Genomic DNA, 24,254 nt, shown 5'->3' with positions numbered 1-24,254 from the left:
GGTTGTGGCGCTCATCTCGCTTTATTGGCCAAGGGAGCCGGCGTACAGCTTCCGGGTCATGTGGCCAGCATGACAAAGCCGCTTCTGGCGAACTAGAGCAGAGCACAGAAACGCCGTTTACTTTCCCGCCGGAGCGGTACCTATTTATCTACTTTCACTTTGACGTGCTTGTGAACTGCTAGGTTGGCAGGAGCAGGGACCGAGCAATGGGAGCTCACCCCGTCGCAGGGATTCAAACTGGCGACCTTCTGATCGGCAAGTCCTAGGCTCTGTGGTTTAACCCAGCACAGCTAAAACTTGCTCCGCCAGGTGTTAAGAGATGAACACCAACTTGGATGGCTTTAAGAGAGGATTAGACAAATTCACGGAGGGCAATCAAACGCTAGCAGCCATGATGGCTCTGCTCTTCTTCCTGTTGGCATGCATGCAAGGAAACGGGGGCAATTGGCAGGTCCCCACCTGGCTCGGCCCACCAGCCGGTGTGCCAGGCGAACTCCAGTCCTCGGTGCAACATAAATCTGCAACACAGACTTTAGAAGACTGTGAACGCTATTCAGCAGAGAAAACGCTGCACAAACAGAAGTGGCACGAGAGGCTGTGCGAGCATATTAACAAGCAGGTTTATTCAGCGTAGATCAGGACAAAAGGAAACATATCTGATCTCCTTCGTGTCCAAAGCAAAAAACATAAGCAAAAGCTATACACAAAACGGAAGTTCCCAGCAAGCTGTGCTGGAATGTAAACAGACATGTGACCTGCTACAATTCCACAAGCCTGTTCCTTAAGGTGGAATGGAATTCTCAACACTTCCATGGTCAGAGGCAGCAGTGCTTCTGAAGGCCAGTTGCTGGAAACCACAGGAAGAAGTTGTCTTGTATTCAAGTCCTGCTTGATGGTTTCATGCATTTGATTGGCCAATTTGGGAACAGGATGCAGGACTCAGATGTACCATCAGTTTGATCCAGGAGGCTCTTTTTATGATCACATGGAGTCTTTGTGATGTCAACACCCGCCACCTGCCAAATTTGGCCCGGGAAGGATAGAGGCGAGGACCTGGCCCATGGGGCAAATAAGGTTCACCACCACGGTCGTCTTGTTTTTTTATTTTTCACAATCCAAGGCAGGGAAGCCTAGCCCAGCAATAAAAGCTAATGCTAGTGTCAAGGAGCAGATATGGAAACGCCCCCACCTGATGTAGACACCACTGAATGGAGGGTATGAATTGATAAAAGCAGGTATGGCAAAACCTGCGGCCTTCTAGATGCAGTTGGACTACCAGTCCCATCTTCCCTGATCACTGGCTGTATTGGCAAGAGCCGATGTGAAGTTCGGGTCTGCCAACATTTGGGGCTGGCATAAAGCATTGAGGTTTTATATGTGCCGAGTGGCTGGCTTCCAGCACATTTATTATTATTAAATGCAAACTTTCTTATTTCAGGCAGTGGCCCAGTCTCACCAATGAAAAAACGGAGAAATGTGGACCCAGGGTGGTGCTTTCAAACACCAAGTAAAAAATGGGCATTCTGCAATCCCCCCCCCCCGAAAATGAAACACTGCAAGTGCATTTGCCTGCCTAATGCTCACAACTCTACCATATAATATCCCAATTTCCTCCACTGAATAGAAGCAGAAACCATCCTTTTCAAAGATGACAGCACCTCTGAAATATACCACCGTGGGCCATGTTTTGTAAAAAGAGGGGAGAAAGGTCTTTCACTGCAACCAAATGCTATTTTCCTCCGTAACTGAAAAGCCACTGAATGAACTGCTAATATTGCCGGTGCCTTCAGTCCTCAGTACCTTCTTTGGATGAATTAGCAGTGTAAATAAGCACACCAGAGGAAGAAAATCTCATCGCACACAGGGCTGACAGTCAAGTGACACTTGGACACTCTCAACAGCAGCACAATTTCAGCTGCGAGGCTTTGATGGCTCTGCATTCAGTGCAAATGTACTCCAGAAAGTCGGGGGGGGGCAGAAATTAGAACAAGTAGCTTTTCCTTCTCTCTGCTTGAAGAAAACAGCAAGGTGCAGCCTGTATGATGGATGATTTCTTACCTCGGAGCCTGTGGAAGAGTTGGGATCTCCCTTTGCAGAAGAAAGGATTTTACCCTTGGAATCAATCCAAACTAAGGCTGTGATCCAACTCATGAGTAAGTTTCATGGAAATTAGTGAGATTTATTCTGATGTTGACATGCACAGGATCAGGCTGTAAGAGCCACCTTTGATGTTATATTTCCCCACACAAAGTAAGATGTCTAGTGTAGTGTGTGCACACGTTTTGATGCCACCAGAACTTTCAGTCTCCCAACGATACCGTAGGCGGAGGACAGTACTAATGTACTTGGGGTATAGTTGCGGTCATAGAAAGCCATCTTATACTGAGTCCGACCAATTGGTCCATCTACCCAGACTGACAGCGGTTCTCCAGGATTCAGATGGAGGTCTATCCATCCTTGGGAGATGCCAGGGATCGAACCTGGAAGCTCCTGTACGCTCTACCAGTGAAGTGTTGCCCTTTCCCAAAATTATTCAGCTGGAATGACGAAGAAAACTTCCGGTGACAACCAGGAGTGTATATTTATTCAAAAGAACTGTGAGCTCCATTCCATTCTGGTGCTCAAAACAGCTCCACCATCCAGGCCCTATTCTTCCATCTTAGAAAGCTACTTTTACTTGATTTGCAGTATTGACTGCACTGTAATTTCCCCCTTTCCTTTACCCACCTGTAGTTCTCACTCAGTCAATATTGTAAATCAGGGGTGAGTGGGGAAATCTCAGGCCAGGGGGCCAAAAGCAGTCCTCCAGGCCACTGTATCTGGCCCTCAGAACCTTCTCTAGTCATGTTCCACCCCAGGCCGTGCCCCTTACTGTTCCTTGAGTGTTTTTGTTTGTGGCTGGAGAGCGTTCTTGAACTGTGGTTATGCCTCTTGCCTACTGCAGGGACCTCAGCTGTCGCTCTACCTATTTTTTCCTCTGGCCCCTGGAAAGTTTCCCAGGAGGAAACTAAAAAGGCTTCCTCATCCCCGTTGTAAACTGCTGAACTAACAGTCTCAACACAGATGTAATAAGGCATGGGAGAACATTTCTAGCAATAATGAGCACCATGTCCAATTCTGTTTTCCTGCTATTGCTTATTTAAATATTTCTATATGCAGCGGAAATAAAACAAGGAGTAACAGTTCAAACCATGATGCATTGCATTTATTTAAGGGCAACCATTTCAAAATTAGAATACCATAGAAAATGTTCAACATATCCACAACCCGTCATAGGAGAAAACTACTCAATAAGTAACATGCAGTCCTAGCTGGGAAATAACAATTTGTTCTGGTCTCCAGTATTTAACATGGCACCTGCCATTGTGAGAAACAGGATGTGGCATCACCTCCTTTGGCAACGGCCTTTGACTGAGTGCAACTGTGGACTTCCAACTTAATTCAAACGGCTCCTTGTTTAGATTTTCTCATGTCACGCAACTAGCTTTGTTTGGGAAAGGATTTCGTTCACATAGCTGTTGTTTTTTGCCCCGACTTCATCTTTCAGCTGCTTCAGTTTGGTTCTGATGTCCTCCTCAGACATGTCCGCCAGTGGCAATGCTTTCACATTAGAAAGGAAATCCTTGATTATTTTTTCACCTTCCTAGAAAGGAAAAGAAAATGATGTTCAGCCTCTGATTTGTGTTTTCCTGGATTCCTCTGCAGCATGGGTGGGGAGCCTCAGAGGCTTCTGCTGCACCATTTCTAAGCCCCTACGAATGCATTCGTCTGGCACTGAAAATAACAGCAATTTCAACAACCCAGGATTTGTGGATCAATGACTTAAAATGGCAGAAAATGGCAAATTAAGCAATGTGATACACAGAAGACATAGATTCAGACTCCTAGTTAAAGTGTGTGTGTGTGTGTGTGAATACTGATGGTTATCACAGAATTTATCTGCTTTGGCTGCTGCACCCAAGTGATTTATACAAGTCCTGATAGCCTTTAATTCCTAATACTGTGTGTAACTGATGAGATGGGCTTTAGTCCACAAAACCCCAGGCTACAATAATCCGGTTCAGCATCTTAAGGTGCAACTAGAGTTTCCTTGCTGCAGCAAACTGACGTGGCTACTCCTTGAAATCAGTTCACAAAGCGTTCTTTACAGTTCTCTTTATACCATTCAGCAAACATGTCTGGACAGCATCAGTCTAACTGAAAAAATCAGGGAATAAATTTGCAGGCTCAAAAGGATTAAGCATTAAACACACATTGGCGAGTGAGCTTTTGCAAGCCAGTGCTTCAAAATCACAGAAAGTATCATCTGAGCAGTTGTTAATGCAGCAGCTGTTGCTCACCCACAAATCATCATCATAAAGCAAAGAGGCCACAGAATGCAAAACTCTCAGTGATGAAATAAGCTAAACTTCCTGGTTTTGGTGGAGATGCCTCAGGGAGCTCAAAGTAGTATCAGTTTTCTGATAAATGACATAGAGAGACAGGTAAGGTAAAGGTAAAGGACCCCTGGATGGTTAAGTCCAGTCAAAGGCAACTATGGGGTGTGGCACTCATCTCATTTTTCAAGCCGAGGGAGCTGGCATTTGTCCACAGAAAGCTTTCTGGGTCATGTGGCCAGCATGACTAAACCACTTCTGGCACAATGGAACACCATGACAGAAAGTAGAGCACACAGAAACACTGTTTACCTTCCCGCCGCAGCGGTACCTATTTATCTACTTGCACTGGTGTGCTTTCCAACTGCTAGGTTGGCAGAAGCTAAGACAGAGCAACAGGAGCTCATCCCATCACGTGGATCTCCTGTCTCATCTCTTGAGACAGGAAGGCAGGCAGAGTATACTATGCACCCTATAAGTCATGTTCTTTTGTGGGCACCATTCCAGGGGTTAAGAGGTTCTTGTTGACAAATCCTTATCTAAATCTTGTAGATACATTATAGAAAAGTGGGAAAGAACTGATTTCAACAAGCGTATGACAGTTAGCAAACCTGCTTCTCTTTGTAGAAGTTCCTGGCTGGTGGCTCTTCCTCCTCGGCCTGCGGATTTCCAACGGTCTGAAACTCCCCCAACTCCAAGGCCTTTGTCTTGGCATTCTCTATCACATGCTTGGGAAAAGCAGCTAGCTCTGCCACGTGGATGCCAAAGCTCTGGTCGCAAGGCCCTGGAAGAAGCATGACTGGGGTCAGTCCTCAAAAGCTGAAAGCACAACCTGTGCATCTGATTCCATGCTGCTTATTTCAAAAAGAGGGGGGACTGACTGCCTGAAAAGTGATGTCCGGGTCAAACTCAGCCCCAATTTCTAGCAGTTAAACATAATCCTGCTTGAGCTGGGGAAATCTGAAACTCAGGCTGGGTCAGGGGGTTTCAAACACCATAAAAGTGAACATTGCTAAGAAGCAGCAAGTTATCAACATGGGACAAGAGTACAAAAGGAAAATGTCCATTTGGGGTTGCAAAAGCATCGTGTGTCAACCATTAAAAGTAATTTGCGGGGGCCACAAATTGGAAAGGATTCAGAGGACAGGAATGGAAAAGGGTACCGCAATATGTACATATCCAGCCCAGAGCCAAGCAATGTTGGGACACCCCCAAAAGAGGAGTAGCTTGGAAACTTCCATTTAAAGTTAACGGTGGCTTCCTGTGTCATTCAAATCAGGAATGGTGGCTAACATTAACCATGGCTGCTTCAACAAGCCAGTTTCTCGAAGTAGTTTAAAGCAGGCTTCTTTGAAACCAATCAGCTAGTGTGGTTAACCACAGTTTGCCCTCCAGGTGACATGACAGGCTGCTAACTAAAACTGAAAGCTTCCAAACTTCTCTTCCTGGCCAGGTGGAGGGGTTGGGGAGCACATGAGTCCAGGAGGCGGCTATGGTTGTTCACAATACACTAAACTAGGGCCAGGGAATCTATGGCTCACCAGGTGTTGTTGAATTCCAATTCCCATAATCCCTGACCACTGGCTAAGTGAGCTGGAGTCCAACAATGTCATAGGTTTCTCACAACGCCAACCTTCCCCCATGTGGTGCTTTCCAACTTCCATCAGCTCCAGCCAGCTGGGCCAACAGGCAGGGATGATGGGAGTTGTAGTCCCAAACATCTGGAGGGCATCAGGCTAGTGAAGGCTGCTCTACAGTAAACAGGGTGGATTTGTTCCAGGGATCTGAAGCGAGCCTCACCATTGTTCACACGATACAGCATCGTCAGCGTGTCCTCTGTGGTTAGCGCTGTGACGTGCAAGTTATTCACAGTGGGAATCTCGTCAGCAAGTGCGGTCAGTTCGTGGAAATGAGTGGCAAACATACAAAACGCTCCAATTTTGCTGGCAATATATTCCGAGATCGCCCAGGCCAATCCAAACCCATCATAGGTAGATGTTCCTCTCCCAAGCTCGTCAATGATTACCAATGAGTTTTCTGTTGCAATCCTAAAATCAGAGGCAATAAAGTTGTCAAAAGTGGTACAGCTTCAAAACTAAACAGGCAAACTACACCACTGGCCCCTGAACAATCAAGGATACACCAATGCTACTTCCTCAACATTCCTCTCTTTTAAGAGCCTCCTCCAGATAACATTCCCTCTATTTCCAAAGTTTAGAGGCGAGTGTGGACTCCTGTGTAGCCCAAACACTCCAAAAGTACTTCAGGGACTGAGGGTGCTCAGTAGCCAAAGAATGTAAATGTCTGAATTTCATGGGAAGGAGGGTGAAGAACCTATGTGTGGAATGGAGTGTCCTGGAGAAGGGTACTATGAGACTGAACAGGAATACAAGACACTGAAACATTCTGCTGTAGGTCCCATTTGTTCCCAATAATACTGAACTAAAACGGCAAACAACTTGGAAGCAAAATGAGCCCGTTGTTTTCTTCCTGTGTTTGGATACTTCTGAGATTCTCAAAAATATACTATTCCGGTGGCTGTGGCCAGTCTCAGAGAGTATCTGTCCTGTGCACAAAACAGATCACAAGCACCGTGGGGAGTGGGGTCACTAAGCTTGTAGAAACACTTGGGGCTTCTGGCGAGCAAGGCTTGCAAACGGAGGTCTTACCTAAGGATGGCAGACGTCTCCAACATTTCCGCCATGAAGGTAGACACGCCTTTCAGCTGGCTGTCTCCAGCTCCTACCCGAGCCAGGATGCAATCGACAATGCTTATCTCTGCAGAGTCACATGGCACAAAACAGCCAATCTGGGCCATGAGAACAATCATCCCTGTCTGGCGGATGTAGGTGGATTTCCCTCCCATGTTTGGTCCTGCAGAGCAAGTAGCAGCAGGAAATTAAGCACCATTTCAAGCAGGAGGAGTAAAGGTCTTCTTGACAACCTAATATGCAACTTCAGTTTAACATACTGTGCTGTTTTTTATTTTAAACCACTTAGTGTTTCAAAAATCTGTATGCGGCTTACACTGTACATGATATAAAAATTGTATCTATTGAAGCAAAATGAAACCGAAAACCAACAAAACAACATTAAAAAAGGTACCCCTGCCCGTGCGGGCCAGTCTTGACAGACTCTAGGGTTGCGCGCTCATCTCACTCTAGAGGCCGGGAGCCAGCGCTGTCCGCAGACACTTCCAGGTCACGTGGCCAGTGTGATGAAGCTGCTCTGGCGAACCGGCACCAGAGCAGCACACGGAAACGCCGTTTACCTTCCTGCTATAAAGCGGTACCTATTTATCTACTTGCACTTAATTGTGCTTTCGAACTGCTAGGTGGGCAGGAGCTGGGACTGAACGACGGGAGCTCACCCCGCCGCGGGGATTCGAACCACCGTCCATGCCATTGGCAAGTCCTAGGCGCTGAGGTTTTACCCACAGTGCCACCCGCGTCCCTAAAAAACAACATTAATTCTGATTAAATACAGCTATTCTTCAATGTCCTTCTTCATTAACTTTTGATTAATTATCATATTCATAAGCTGTTCTACCTTGTCAGTGAGTGAGCGACACCACCACCAATGCAACCATGGCTGTTCCATCTGCATTTTATGAAAATCACTTCCACTGATTTGCATATTGGGTCAGTTTTGCACTGGTTGTCAGTCAGACTTCAAACTTGGAAGCTGGAACATTAAGGCTTGCCTAAGATTCCTTCCCCATTTCAAATCAAAACACCCACCTAAATGTAGAACGCTCGTCTGCAGAAATTATTATAGGCTCACTTCTTCTCTGTTTTGAGGCCGGGATACGGACTTACTCTAAAAGCATCCTCATAAATAAAACGCACGCACACATACAACAGAGAAGATGGAGGCAAGAGGGGAAACAGGCATGGCATATAAATGAAGTTTTTACCGGTAATGATATGGAACATCTGCTTGCCCTTCTCAAAGGTCACATCGTTCGGGATGAAAGAAACGTCATCTTGAACTTCAATGCAGGGGTGTCTTGAGGCTTTCAGCACAATCCTCCCTGTCCCCTTTTCCAGAATTGTTGGGCGTACGTACGGGGTCGGCGCTGCATTTGACGCATGAGCAAAACTGACAATAGCATCCAGCTGGGCTATGACATCACTCAGGATCTGTATGGGCTCCTTATACCCTGTTGGAAAAGCACAGGCTCAATGCAGCTTCCTGCTTTGCAGAAATCTAAAAGGAATCCAGACGTTAATCTGGCACCACCACCCGCTTCTATCAACTTCTACCACCCTAGCATACAATGAGAATTCTAGCTGGTGACATGATAAGCCAACTTGCAGGTGAGAACATAGAACACTTTTCTCTTTTTTGCATTTGATTATCCCAAGGTGGGGGGGAGGTCAATTGGGGTCCTGGCTTCATGGTTGCAGGTGCAAACATTTCAGTTATGGAATATCCTTGCACCTCAGTGAACTGTGTTGCTGTCCCCCTGGCTGAGTGGTCCTTCTCCCTGCGGGCTCAGTGTCCACACAGGAATCTGCATTATATGAAGTCCTATCAACGGTCCATTTAGCTGAGTTCTGTTCATACTGGCTGGCAGCTGCTCTCCAGGGTTTCAGACAGGGGACGTACCCTGTCCTATCTGGAGATGCTAGGTTCTGAATCTGAGACCTTCTGCATGCAAAGCAGATGCTACACCTCTCCCTTACCACTTTCATTTCACTTTAAAAAACAGCCAGTCTAAATAGCCACACCTATTTCACTACATTAAAAAAGGAAACATAAACCACCATGGCACAAGTCTAGGTAGTGTGTATGGAAGTCCCGCCCCCCTCGACCTCACTGGGGTGGTCCAAATGAAAGCAGAGCAATATGTGTGGACCAGCTTGGCTGCAGGAGTTGTCAGAAGGAGGCGCATAAGGTGCCATCCAACCATCGTAGGGTCTCCACTTCCCAGTACGTTTCCAAGCACAGTTCAAAGTGTTGGTGCTGACCTTTGAATTGGCCTCGGTCCAACAGTACGGAAAAAAAGAATTTTTTCAAAATAATAAAACATGCTTATAAAATGCCCAATACATTTTGGCAAAAATATAACTCAGTGGTAGAGCATCTGTTTTGCGTGTAGAAGGACCCAGGTTCAACCCCCCCAAGCCTGAAACCATGGAGAGATACTGCCAGTTTGTGTAATCAGGTGCTGAGACAGGTATGGCCTCAGCCCAGTAAACCTGAAGGAGCGTCTCCACCCACATCGTTCTGCCCAGAAGCTGAGGTCCAGCTCCAAGGGCCTTCTGGCAGTTCCCTCACTGCGAGAAGTGAGGTTACAGTGAACCAGGCAGAGGGCCTTCTCGGTTGTGGCACCAGCCCTGTGGAACGCCCTCCCATCAGATGTGAAGGAAATAATAGTAGTAGTAGTAGTAGTAGTAATAATAATAATAATAATAATAATAATAATAATAATAAGTTATTATTTATACCCCACCCATCTGGCTGGGTTTCCCCAGTCACTCTGGGCGGCTTCCAACAAAACACTAAAAATACAATAACCTATTAAACATTAAAAGCTTCCCTAAATAAGCAGCTATCTTATCTTTAAAAGACACCTGAAGGCAGCCCTGTTTAGGGAAGTTTTTAATATTTAATGCTGTATTGTTTTAACACTTGATTGGGAGCTGCCCAGAGTGGCTGGGGAAACTCAGCCAGATGGGCAGGATATAAATAATAAACAATAAATTATTATTATTAGTAGTAGTAGTAGTAGTAGTAGTAGTAGTATTTTGTGAAGGGCTTACTCTTTAACCTTCTCTTCTCCCAAAGATGTCCCACAAGCTAGCAGGTACGGGTTGTTCCTCAGGGTTTGCTCCCAAAGCCTTTCTCAGGAATGAGTCTAGCCGCAAGGCAGCAGAGGTTTAGGATCAGGGTTTTCCTTCTCCTAGATGGACTCCCTTTCCAGGTTGACGATCCCCATGTGCCCCTCACTTCCGTCTACAGCATGTGCAGAAACATGTGGTGGACCCACTACTGGCCTAGTCCGCTCAATCCGCAGGAGCCTGACTTAGCATGCAGGGGATAGTCAAGTCTTAAACACACACCACCACAACTGCAGTGCTCATCAGGAACAATATCTTCCCCCAACCCCTCATCCTCTCCTGGCATACATACACTAAGAGCAACCCTCAGCCATGAAGCCTCTTGAGATCCTCAACCACCAGTACTCAAAGTGAAGCAAACTACCCCATACCACTACTTAAGTCGCTGAGGATGTCTGGGCCATAAAAAAGTGTTCTGCCCCTAATAACGACACCCAACTCCGTTCCCCCCCCCCTCAACTTCAGGTGCAGCACTGCATTCCCTAAAAATATGCCTGAAGGCAGTTATTGACTGCATAAAGGATAACAAATGGAAGCTTAATCCAGGCAGTAAAGAAGTGATGATGATGGGACAGCCCAAAACTATCCTAGTGGGGTCAGATTCCCCACTAAGGATGAGATTTGCAACCAGGTGTTGCTCCTAAATGCTGAACTTCTGCTGGATTCTCAGGTGGCTGCAGAGCCTAGGAGTGCATTTTGCTGGCTTAAGCTAGCAAGTCAATGTGATGCTCTTTTCAGATAAAGAGTTGAACTCAGTCCCCCATGCTTTAGTAACCTCCCACACAAATGACTGAAACACAACCTGCATGTATTCTATGTTTCAAGAAGCAGCTCGCGCAGAATCATCTGATCACGGGAGAAGCCTCAATGAAATATTCCAGATCTAGCTCATCTGCAGTGGCTTCCAGGCCCAGTTCAAATTGCTATTGCTGATCTTTTAAAGTCTGCATCAGAGCTGGGGAACCTGAGGCCAGGGCCTTGAAGCAGCCCTTTTCACCCCAGGCCATGTCCTCTCACCCCTAAGCAGCCATGTTCCACACCCAAACTGTCCTTTAACTGGGTTCATGAACTGATAATACCTGTCGCTTGCCTAGATGGAGAGCTGTGGGGCAGCGGGGCTCAGGCTAAAGAGCAATGGATGTAAATTTGGCTTTTGTGTGGTAGGCAGTTTCTACACCCACAAACACCCACCCACACCCCTCCATCCTGGGAAGTGAAGAAACACTATCAGAGCTTATTTCAGCCAGGATAAAGCACTCAAAGACAGTGTAAAGCAGCGGAAGTTGGGGTGCTGCCTGGGAAAGTCCCACGAGCCAGATACTGAGGTTGGGGGGGCTGCATTCAGCCCCTGAGGTTCCCCACCCTCTTGTAGCATCAAACCAAGATGTGGTACTACGCCTGAACGGAGTCACTGAGTACTATAAAGCACCAGTTGTGGGCTGTGCCAAAGTATCATTAAGCTCCAATTAAGCATTTGAAACCAACTACACTCAGAGCCTGTTGACACTACTCAGGAAGGATCCTGCCGCTTATTTGCCAAGTCCTAAAGTATGTAAGCGATGTCAGGTGACAACATTTTAGCACTCAGAAAGCTCATTCTGCAAGTGCACACCAGGGAAATCACTCTTGCACATTTTAGTACTCTCTCTGGAAAGTTTTCCAGCGCAAGCCTTCGCCGTCTCATTGAACTGGTAAAGAGCAAGGGCTAATTAAACTGCTGTGAGCAACCCTGGCTTTGAAAAGGCATATCACTAGCTGTTAACACTGAATGCATAAATTGGTTGACAAGACAGACCTGCTGTCTCTCTATTATACATAAAGCCTTCCAGAGGGACAGAATTTGATCTTCTTGACAGCATCCTTCTCTCCCCCACCCGCCCCGCCCAAACGAACACCCCAATTCACTTTCGCAACACCTCCCAATTGTGCGTTTTATTGCCCCAAAGGATCTTAGAACTACCATGCAAAGATGTCTGGCCAGATGTTCAGAGACCAGTCTCTACCCACAAATGGCTACTGGGGAAACAATTATAGATAATTGCCCTGGAAGGAGAAGTTAGGGAAGGTGGGTGGTGTTAGCTAATGCAGTTAAGAAAACCACCACTAATGTATTCACTGAGACATTTGCAATTGTGCTCCCATGCACCCACAAAGCTAGGAGGCATTCACCCGAGCTTTTCCTGAAACTGCTGCTGAACATGCTAGTGTGCTTCAGTAGAGCCACTTCAGCTTTGGGTCAAACCAGATGAGATGGAGATTCAGCCACAGATTCCCTGATTCTAGTTTTTGTTCGTTTTTTTACACATGGTGGTAGGGTACTTTTAATTTTCCCATAACAGGCAGGAAAGGGGCACAGGAAGCTGCAGGGTCCTCCCAGCCCCTTGTTATCTCTCTTCCCACAACTTCCCTTAGTGTTACCTCTACTACAGAAATTTTGATTGTAAGATCCTTTGGGAACTGTATTTTGCTTATGCAATTCTGTAAAGTGCTTTGTACATTTCACGTCAAGCGAAAAACACAAGATGTAGTCAGACAAAGAAGCCAGACGATTCCACAGCTAAACTAAACACCAGAGCACCCACAAATGAAGAATGAAAAGATTAAATGGTGCAATCTATTTGTGCAATCTAATATTCAGTTGGAAGCCGCCCAGAGTGGCTGGGGAAACCCAGCCAGATGGGCGGGGTATAAATAAATTATTATTATTATTATTATTATTATTATTATTATTATTCGTCCATTAAGCAGATTAAAAATATGAATTTTATGCAGGCTTTTTATTAGAGCTGTCCTCGGCAAAACTGATTCAGCACCGACTAAATTACCTGTGTCTTTTTGCCAGTTCGATACAAAACAGTCACCACAGAGGCCACATCAAGTTCCTTCCTTTTGCAAGTTGAAAACTGGGCTAAAATGGACTACGGCCATGTTTACACATTTAAAGGACTGTGATGCCTCATTAGATAGTCATGGCTTCTCTCAAAGAATTCTGGGAGCTGTAGTTTGTCACAGAGCTACAATTCCCAGAGTTACCTGTGAAGAAGGACTGATAGTTAAGCCATTCTGGGAACTGTAGCTCTGTGAGGGGGAATAGGGGTCTCTTAGCAACTCTCAGCGCACTCAACAACTATAGCTCCCAGAATCCTTTGGGAGGAAGCCATGACTGTGGTATCACAGCACTTTAAATGTATGGTTTGGATGTGCCCTGTGATATAAATCAAGCTTTGGCTGCAGATGTCTTAGTAAGTTGGACCCCTTCAGATCTAATTCAGCTTTAATCCAATCACATGGCAAATACTGCAGCCAGCACAAAGGATGGGGAGGCAATTGGTTGTATGAATGCACCATTAAACAAATTTATAAAACCTTTAAAAAATGACAATCCTAGCTGACAATATATTTCTTTTCTTATTCATTTACTGTATTTATTTCCAGCCATTTTACCTAAGCAGTGCAGTATCAATACCTCTCAGCACGTTTTAACACCTAAAGCAGGCGGTGTTATTATCAACACTTCCGTTTCACTCAAAACAGCTGGCAGCAAAATGCAAACGCAGCGCACAAAGGTAAAACGCTACGAGGCCCAATCTGACACACTAAACGTTCCTTTAGCTGCCGTGCCCAAATGCTTGGGCGCCCGCTGCTCCCGAGCATTTAAGCAATCTGGAATAGCTTACGCAAGAGAAAACCACAAGTCTTTCTCATCTTTATCACCATCTTACTCATGCTTATACTGCCTGCACATCAGTGCCCTGTCAGAGCAGGATGTGAGGGTTCCAGTTGCTTGAATCTACATCCGATTCATGAGCACAGAGATCTCTGGAATGGCGCCCCTTTAGGACACTTGGGGTGCAGAGATGCAAACTGTCACATTAAAAATCATAGGACATGTACACATGCCAAAAATAATAGATCAGTGACAAAAAATGGCACCAGCATGTTTTAAAGCAAGGAATAGTATTTGGATATGAAAACAGAAATCTGCCAATTCCTGCCAGTTTTAAAGCCCTCTCTAGACATTGGTTGAGATGATGTGACCTCAGACAACTGATGCTCACTCAGAGTTGCTAGCGTGCTCGCTTTTGTTTCTAGAAGCGAGACCACCCAACCTGCCACTGGCTGAACGGCCGTGGTGTCAGGGAATGTTCATGGAAAACCAGAACAGGGACAGGAAACCAAGGTGGAAGGAAGGCTAGGGTTGTGAAGTGCCTTCTGTTTCATTAGCAGCAGTTGGGCTGACATCTGTAGCTGAGTGCTACATAATATCCAGAGGAAAACCCAACCAAGCTCTGAATGGAACCTCTAAGCAGACGTACGGCTGCAGGCCATGTTGGCAAATTGTTTTCCGCAGTTAACGTAGTTTGTCCTCACCATAAGATGGGTCACATTTCTATTTCAGAGAGGCAGCAGGCTGAGAGCAGACCAATTACTTTTGTATCCACTCCACAAATGGTGTGTGGGTGTTTTACTCCTGGTTGAAACATATCCTCAGAACATAGCTGGTGATTCCATGTATAAGCACACAGTGTTCCTTACCTGAGGCAACACCGATGATTTCCTTAACAACAATGGCCTGGCTTTTTTCATACTCCCCTCTGATACTTATGTATTCTTCATTGATGCTTTTCAGTTGACTGCGCAGGAACGAAAAGGAAAATGTTAGCAAACTTCAGCAACCTAGCAGAACACTTCACTGACTTTCACCCACCCCACAGGAAGTTTAGAGGACACTTCCATTGGCGTTCCGAGGCAAAGGCAGGGATATGTGTTTCACGCACATGTTAGAGAACTTCACCCCGTTCTTCTGGGTTTCCAAGACCTTATACTTCAGGTTGTTTCGCAGAACCTTCTCTTCCTTGTAGGTGATTCGGAAAAAATGCCCAAACTGGGAGTTGCATTCTAATTTGATGCTTTTGCCGGCTTCCAGACCTGTTTCATGGAAAGGAATTGGGGGAGAATGAAATCCAGGACTGGTAGTGGCATTATAAACACACAAATCACATTTTCATTATCCCCACTCGGTGAGTCAAATTTCTCTCTTGGCTGGGTTTTGCTGCTTGATATTGTACCAGGCCACCTGCCGAGAAATTAACTCATAGTCACAGGGCTTGGAACAAGTCCTAACACCTAGCTCGCTACGAGTTAGAGGAGGTGCCACTCACCACTTTAGAAATCCCTCTACTGTAATGCCACGGAAACCTAAGATTACCCCAAATTGGCAAGGAGAGCAAGAAGCTCTTATAGGAATGCTTTATTTACTGACACTGGATTGACAAGAGCATCACAAAGGATAAATGCATGCCTGTACTTCAACAGTTCTGGCTGCTGCACCTCCAAAAGGATATTGTAGAGCTCAAAAAGGTGCAGAAAAGAGCAACCAGAAGTTATCAAGGGTCTGAAATACTTCCCTTACTAGGAAAACTTGCATGGGTTGGGACTATTTAGTTTAGAAAAAGGGCAAGTGGGGAGAATGACTGAGATTTCCACTGTTGTGCATGGTGTGGAGAAGGTGTATAGGTAGAAGTTTTTCTCTTTCTCACAAGACTCAGGGTCATGGGTTTGAGTCCCACGCTGGGCGAGAGATTCCTGCAAGATGACCCTTGTGATCCCTCGCAATATAGTACTAGACTCCAACGTTATCCAACAAAAGCCGAATGGTGAGAGATTCAGGACATACAAAGAAAGAGCCCTTCTTCACACAGTGCGTAGTTGCAATGATAGCATTTGCTGGCAGCTTTAAAGCACTCATTCCACATCGCCTCGTTTGCCGACGGATCTCTGTGTGTCTGCCAAAGAAAACCTGTGCACTGCGGGGGATTCTGGGTGCAGGAGAACAGGTGTTCACTGAACAGAGACAAGGCGCTGGTCAAGTTTGCTGTGCTTCATGCAGGAATGAACTGACTAAGAGTGGACCTTAGAAGATATCCAGTTCTCCTCCTTTGACCATGTACTGTGGGGGAAGTTTCCAACAACAGGTTTATTTTTTTGTTTATTTTTTTAAAAGCAAGTGCACAACTGTATTTTAAACAGTGAGAATGTGAAGCATTTTTCAGCATCAGAACACAGACTGGAAGTGGCTTGGGGGAGGGGGGGACTCTAAATCACTGTGTGCATAAAGTGAAGGTCATGCCAACATACTTAGTTCCCTTGCTGCCGCTTTCAGCACACCCTGCATTTTTTCCTCTAGCTTATCCATATTTTCTCTCAGCTCAATGAGGCTCGGCTCAATGGAGGGTTTCAAGAGGTATTCATGGCTCTCCACCTGGGATATGGAAAGAGAAATTGTCCACAGAAGAGTTAAAAGCAGCCGCCAAGACCCTTCGGTCATATTACGAAGCATTTAAAACCCACCAGTTCATCTAAAGCAACTTCTGAGACCACATAAACTAAGTAACAAATGTGGGAGATTAAAACTCTCGATTAGATCAGTCTAAGTGTCAAAACAAGTATTTATCAAAAGATATGTTAAGTTCACAGAACATTCTGGGGTTTGCAGCCTAAGGGCTGATCATACCTTACATAAAATAAAAATGAATGAATGAATCACATGGTGAGGACTTTTACCTTTTTTTATTAAAAAAAAGTTCAGTCATGTGAACTCTATGCATATCAAAAATGATATGGATTTGGGATGATTCTAATAAACATTTATGTCATAGAGAGATCTTAAACTTTTCAACAGTAGCTCCTCATTTAGAGATAACTAGATGTCGGCATTCCGTAACAGATTTGTTCCTTGATTTGGTGTACTTGAGTTTGGGTAGTTGCTCAGGCAACTGACATGCCAAATCCGAGTGGCCAGGGGTAAAACGAACCCAGTGTCTTTTCATGTAGCTTAGCAACCATTTACTTCATATATGCAATGTGAGGACCATACAGGAATACCACCCAAGACACATGGCAATCTGTGGAAAGATTTTTGGTTGGTTTTCATGTACCTTCTTATATATTCTATATGTCTGCAATGAAATTCAAAAGCAGCTAACAAGCATTTCTCCAGAAAGATTAGACGGTGCAGTCACTGTCTGATCTTTCTTGAGAAACATGTTAGCTGTTTTTATTGCTCATCTTTTATTACTGAGTTTTGAAAATACAAAACTTTTTTTAAAAAAAGAGTAGCACATCAGCAGGCTAGGCTAGAACCTCTCTCCACCAGTGTGACAATTCCTCACCTGCAGCCTGAAACTGCCTAGCTCAGGAAAGACTCAAACCTTTGCCAATCTATTGCCTCCAGGTGTTTTAGACTGAAACTCCTGGCCAGCAAAATGTCAGCCGAAGCTGCTGGGAGCTTCCATCCAAAACACCTGAAGGGCGCCGGAATACTCTACACTGAGATCCTATGGAACAGGTAAGCTCAGATTGAAAAAGAACATAAAAATGTAAGATGAGCCTGAAGGACCATGTCAAGCCTGCAAGCTGGAAATGAGTGCAACAGTACTCTGCCAACCTGAGATTCCCAGCAACTGGTACTCAGAGGCATAACGCTGTCTTTTCGACCTGCCCAAAATGGCAGATCATCTGGAATGCAGATGAACTTCACACTCCGGTCACACTTAAATCTAAATCTTCTCCACGAGCTCCTCAGGAGCAATGATCTTTTGGGGCTACAAAGCACAGTATGAATTTTAAAGAAAGAATGAGAGTTTAGTCAGGCTGCCTTCGAGATCCCCAAAAAGAGAATGCCAGAATAACACTTCTATGAACACTGCAGAAATCCAGTGAACAGATCTTAAGCAATAATATATTGCGATGTCAAACTACTTCTCACATGTTTTCTTGTAATCAGAAGAAGAGGAGGAGTTTGGATCTGATATCCCACCTTTCACTCCCCTTCAGAAGTCTCAAAGCAGCTAACAATCTCCTTTCCCTTCCTCCCCCACAACAAACACTCTGTGAGGTGAGTGGGGCTGAGAGACTTCAGAGAAGTGTGACTAGCTCAAGGTGACCCAGCAGCTGCATGTGGAGGAGCAGGGAAGCGAACCCGGTTCACCAGATTACGGGTCTACTGCTCTTAACCACTACACCACACTGGCTCTCACACTGGTTTGAATCACCGCAGCCTTGCTCAAGTAGGGCCATGTCCAAAGGAACAATTTGTGCATAGCGTGTCAAGAACGGTGTTAATGCTAAATAATGCAGATGTGGTAGGAAGAACAGACTCAAGAGATGCCACTAGTTCATACAATGTACCATTTATGTATGGAATCTATGGCCACCAGGTGTTTTGAGGGCCACTAGACTGGATGACTTGACGGCGACGTCTCTGGGCTGCTTCTTTGCAGGTGATGAGCGTTAAGACACTCCCTTTTGCGTTTGGGAGACTGGGACAGCTGGGTTGGGAGGAAGGGGAGGGGAAGGTGAGCCAGCCTTGCTTCTAAGTCATGGGTAGGCAAACTAAGGCCCGGGGGCCGCATTCGGCCCAATCACCTTCTAAATCCAGCCTGCAGACGGTCCAGGAATCAGCGTGTTTTTACATGAGTAGAATGTGTCCTTTTATTTAAAATGCCTCTCTGGGTTATTTGTGGGGCATAGGAATTCGTTCTTTTTTCTTTTCAAAATATAGTCCAGCCCCCCCCCCCAAGGTCTGAGGGACAGTGGACCAGCCCCCTGCTGAAAAAGTTTGCTGACCCCTGTTCTAAGTGATAGGTAGAATTCTGGGGCTCTGCATGTCTGGTGAGACCATGAGCACAGCTCATACATGTATATTAAGCACGACAGGTAATTGTGCGGCTTCACATTTTTACTGATTTACTCTCGTATTTATTGTGCTTTTATTCTTCTTTTGTATTAATCTGTTCACTGCTTTGTGGGCCTTTGGGTCCAAAAGTGGCACACAATAGCTATATGAATGGCCCTCCAACGATAGAGAAAGCTAAGTGGCAGCAGAATGGGACAGCTATTGCCTTAATTACCCTGCTTGAGGACTTTCCCATGGGCCACTGTGGAAAACTAGATGGACCACTGATCTGACAAAGCAGACCTCTTCTTGGTAAACTTTCCATGTGGAAACAACTGCACTGCCACTTCTAATAGCAGATTGCTGGAGCATATTCAAAACAAAACGGGTGTCCTCCTGGGGGGCTCACTTCTGCTTGGAAGGGTTTTTGTGAAAAGATGCAGCTGCTACTGTGATCGTTTTGTCAGAGAGATGCTCTAACATTTACCCAGCAGGGACACATTAGTAAAACAGAGGATGAGGTGGTCTACTGCATTCCCGAAACATCAGCCCAGCCTTCCAGATAAGTACGGAAAGCAAATCAATCAATTGAAAAGTTCATCAGCCGGCTGCCTAACCATACCTAGACCTAGACCTAGAGCAAGGGGTTAAAAGGTAGCTAGATACAGTCAGGCAGCAAGTTGGCTGATGAACTTCCTTGGAGAAGTGGGTTTCTTCTCCAAATTGCTGAACAAATCTCAAATAGCAGCAAGTCATCAATGGCAAAAAGGACAATAAATAAGAACCACAAGGTCTGACTAAGTATTAGATATATAGCAGTATGCAGAAATATCTGAAACAGGGCTATGAAACTCTAGGTTCGAGGTCTACAGACTTCTAGCAGCCACACACAGTGGGATGAAAACCCAAAAGGCAAGCAAAATGATCCACCAATATGTTGTGCTACTAGATCTCATGATTGCTATGCTAATACTTTAACTTTGAGGACAGAAGCTCTATTGTTGCTGTTTTAAACTTCTTGATGTTAAGGGATGGGGGAAGGACTTTTGTGCACTGAAGGTTCAGCTATATCAAAAAACACTTCCTAACTTACCAGGAATTGATTTTTGAAAACTCATCTCATGTTAGGTATAAGATAACATTCCTGAGGATCTATGCTTTTTTCAAAAACAGATTCTAGTCCACAAGGTGAGTCACTGCCTCTCTCAAAAGTACTTTTCTTTCTTTTCACCTTGTACCAGAGCATCCTCAGAAATGCAAATTGCTTTGTTTTTGGTTTCCCCTTCATAATATGTTATTAAAGCTTTTTCGCACTTTGATTCATCAGTTAACAAACAAGATGGTTTTCAGTATCCAGAGACTAGTCCCTCCCATTCATTTGCCTTCACATGTTAACTTCAAATTATCAACTCTGCACTTTTCTGCCCATTTGAGAAATCCATATAATGGGTTTCTGAAAGCAAAATTCAAAACCCATCTTCTATTAAATCTATCCCTAGCATTTTTAGGAGAGAAAAAAACCTTTTAACTTTAAGCTGCCACATCCTTACACTGTTCACATGTTATCTGTTAAAAAGCTATTTTCAAAACAGTCATTTCATCAGGGAAAAACGGGTTTCTCGTAGGTCACACTACTCAAAATGGGACGAGGGAACTTCACTTTTACCAGAAGCTTTGAAATAACAAAAGAGGTGAAAGCCTTCTATCCCCTTCACTCTCAAACTTGTAAGGATGATGAAAAATTCATTACAAAATGCTGGAAAGGACTTGTGTGCTTTCTGCACATCACATTGTAACCTGCATTGCAGCAAAGAAAAGCTATCTAGAGCCTGCAGGGAATGGGAGGAGGGACAGAGCTTTGCGATCACACTGTACTATCAGCAACTACAAAGAAGTCCTTTGCTTGCTTGCAGACCAGGAACAGCTGAATGCCGCCACTGCAGAAGTCAAAATATTCCCAGAAAAGTGCAGAGCAGAGAAAACAGGGGAAGTGAAATTATCTTTCCCTGTATCTCCTGGCAGCTACCTGGACTACATTCAGGGGCACACCAATTCATTCTCTCCATTCCTCTTCTGCATTATAGCTCAATGGCAAAGAACTTTCTCTGCATACAGGCACTCCTGGCTCGGTCTCTACTGCTGCCAGCTAAAATGTTAGGGACGCAGGAAGCTAGCTTTGAACCAAGCCAGACCTTCGGGGTCCATCTAGCTTAGTACTGTCTGGCAATAGCTCTCCAGGGTTTCAGCCAGGGAGTATCTCCCAGCTCATGCTGCTGACATTCCAGAGGATGCTACCTTGCAATGCCCTGGCAGAGAAGGTGTTAGCTCAACTGTAAACGGCATCTTTCTACCACCCCAGTGCTACGCATCCCCAGCTGACCTCCCCCTTTTTTTGCAGGTCCGAACCAATGCATTCACTTGGCCTTTACAAACTTAATCCAAAGCCTAGCAACCCCTCAGCTCGAGATCAGGAACAAGGGGACCATCAGTATTCAGGCAGCACCTGGCAATATTTCTCCTTTCCATTAGATTCTGGCAAGGGGTGGAAGTGATGAATCAGTGCTTGGGTTCAGTTAATGAAATGGATGAGGGCCAAACCTGAAAGACCACCTGCCCCTCTATGGTCCAGTAAGATCACTTGGATCAGATGGGTAAATTCTACTTGTGGCACTGTACCCTACAGAATACCCTGCGGAATAATACCCTTCCTTCTGCCATCAGTTGTTTCAGACGTATTGTAAAAATATACACTTTCCATGAGTCATAAGACTGAACCCTGTTTTATACGATTTCCCTGAATCTGTTTTATTATGCACACACACACAAAACAATAAAGGGATATTGTTTTTACCCTGTACACAGTGTACACTGCCTAAGAGTTTTAAACATCAAGCAGTTAAAATAAGCATGTAAATAAAATACCGTATTTTTCACTCTATAAGACGCACCAGACCATAAGACGCACCTAGTTTTTGGAGGAGGAAAACAAGAAAAAATAAATCTGAATCTCAGAAGCCAGAACAGCAAGAGGGATCGCTACGCAGTGAAAGCAGCAATCCCTCTTGCTGTTCTGGCTTCTGGGATAGCTGCGCAGCCTGCATTCGCTCCATAAGACGCACACACACTCCCCCTTACTTTTTAGGAGGGAAAAAGTGAGTCTTATAGAGCAAAAAATACGGTACATAAAACAAACTGGAGCCCAGTCAAGAGATAATACAGTCATACCTTGGGTTACAGCCGCTTCAGGTTGTGGTTTTTAGGGTTGCGGACTACCAAAACTCGGAAGTACCGGAACAGGTTACTTCTGGGTTTCGGCAGTCGTGCATGTGCAGAAGCGCTGAATCACAACCCGCACATGCGCAGACGCGGGTTGCGAACGTGCATCCCGCACAGATCATGTTCGCAGCCCAAGCATCCACTATACTGGTATTGTAAGCCGGTCAGAATTACTCCAAGCACATATGGAGCAGATCAAGGATGGGGCCACTCTGGTCCAACCAAATTCAGCTGTCTATGACCTGGTCCACATGCAGAATAGTATGGGATGGGATTCCACCTTTCCACCACTGACATCAACCAAGAGACACTTCTCCTCTGACCTCCAGGTGTAACACCCAAAACACATAGATGGTGAAACCAATTCCAGGATTTTATCTAGTAAACCAGGGTAGGCAACCTGTGGCCCTCCAGATGTTGCTGGACTCCCAATTCCTATTTTTCCAAGTCCCCCATAATGCCCAATCTGCATTTGCAAGCAAATGTTCCTTCACTGGGGTAGCTCCTGTGCTCTGGGGGTCCCTGCCTCCTGACATGGGGCAAGCACTCACACTTTATTGTTTTAGACACTAGCTGAAAGCTTTCCTGTTTGGGCAAGCCATTTGCTTTTAACTGGTTTGTGGGTTTTAGTTCTGTTCAGGGGCTGCGACACAGTGGTAGACCAGCTACTATGCATGCAGAAGGTCTCTGACAGACAATGTGAGCTAAATAGACCAGCAGCCTGGCTTGGTATAATGCAGCTTCCTTTGCCCTAGCTGTAATTTTATTTTGCACGCCACTTGGAGAGCTTATTGGCTGAGCAGTTTGTAAAAATTTCTCAAATAATAAATAAAATCTCAACCTTGAAAATATCTCCCCCTGGACACCCACAAAGGCTTGGAAGAGACTATAAGCTCCTTGTCGCAGGAGGCTTGTGACACTGTTCTGTGAAGTGCAATGTACACAAGTGCCACTATATAAACTGCCATAATATATACACGCTACCTCACGCAATGTATCTGCGGCTCTATAAACCTAAGTCCGTGAAGCTGGAAGTTTACTCAGCGCAGGCCGAGCAATATAATTTGGTTGCTATGCCAACCTGCAGCTTTACCGTACCCTATTAAAGAGAATGATAGATTCTTACAGGTCTTAATGTGAAACACAAGGCCGTAAAACAGAACCTGCGAGATCCCGCTTTCTCGCCCACTGTGGACAGTTTGCTGTTCCAGCAACCGCAGCTGCCCCCCCAACATCGCCCTTAATTAACTTCCATGGATTTTGGAAATGCAAACAAAACTTGGAATCATGTGTCTTACTTGGCTTCATTTAAACTTATCTACTTTAATAAATGGAGAATTTCTCGTCCTTTTGTTTTTGAAAGCAGGTGGGTAAAACCTAAGGGAATCCTCAACAGCAGAGAGACACTCAAGAGGAGTGGCTCACAGCAACAGGTCCCTAGCGGCGGCAGAACTGTCTTACTTGCTGCGAAGAGAAGCGGCAAGATCAGGCTGCATGGATGTACCAGCAGGAACGTCAGGCTGGCAAAACAAGCAAATGCACATTTTTTTATTTCTGTGTCCTACAGGTTGCAGAATCCATTTTTCTTTGTGTGAACTTCTGATGGGGGTAGAGCCAGACTCTATACGTACAGCACTTAAGTTAACTTCCTATTTTCTCCTTATCCAGATTTCAAGTCGGTTGAATATCTAGGAATATCTGAAGCTTTATAACCAAGTCAGACCAATGGTCCATTATCTCAGTAATGCAGACACCGACTGGCAGCAGCCCTCTGGGATTTCAGGAAGGGAGTCTTTCCTAGCCCTAGCCAGAGGGACCAAGGGGTGCCTTTTGAAGTGGGAACGTGCTCTAACACTGACTACAACCCTCCAGTCATATCTTGACCCAGGCAGCCCAACAAACTTTAATTAACACACATGAAAAATCAAAGCAACTCTTTGTGGTAGGGACAACTCCTATTCAAAAGGATTCCCCACTAGCACTACTGTTTTACTTACACACTTACACACACACACACACACACACACACACACAGTTCCTGTAGCATGTAACTGCATTTGAAGAATTAGTTACGACTCA

The 24,254-nt window shown here is 45.2% G+C and overlaps 1 protein-coding gene across 1 annotated transcript in view; it reads right to left on the bottom strand.

Annotated features, from left to right (window-relative positions):
* Positions 1 to 3,183: 3,183 nt before the first annotated feature.
* Positions 3,184 to 24,254, bottom strand: part of MSH2 (mutS homolog 2) — a 53,525-nt gene continuing 32,454 nt past the window's right edge. Inside the window, exons 9-16 of the mRNA XM_081854594.1 lie at positions 16,361 to 16,484; positions 15,001 to 15,151; positions 14,759 to 14,856; positions 8,293 to 8,538; positions 7,046 to 7,250; positions 6,177 to 6,424; positions 4,988 to 5,160; positions 3,184 to 3,643 (exon numbers count right to left, since the gene is read on the bottom strand). Coding sequence (XP_081710720.1) covers positions 3,473 to 3,643; positions 4,988 to 5,160; positions 6,177 to 6,424; positions 7,046 to 7,250; positions 8,293 to 8,538; positions 14,759 to 14,856; positions 15,001 to 15,151; positions 16,361 to 16,484 — 1,416 coding nt within the window. The 3' untranslated portion in view covers positions 3,184 to 3,472. The remainder of the gene's footprint in view (positions 3,644 to 4,987; positions 5,161 to 6,176; positions 6,425 to 7,045; positions 7,251 to 8,292; positions 8,539 to 14,758; positions 14,857 to 15,000; positions 15,152 to 16,360; positions 16,485 to 24,254) is intronic.

This window comes from Podarcis erhardii (genome assembly GCF_964252035.2).
Source record: "Podarcis erhardii genome assembly, chromosome: 3".
In the NCBI taxonomy this organism is placed as follows: domain Eukaryota; kingdom Metazoa; phylum Chordata; class Lepidosauria; order Squamata; family Lacertidae; genus Podarcis; species Podarcis erhardii.
Note: the sequence above shows the minus strand (reverse complement) of the source record. Positions and strands in the feature narration are given on the sequence as shown.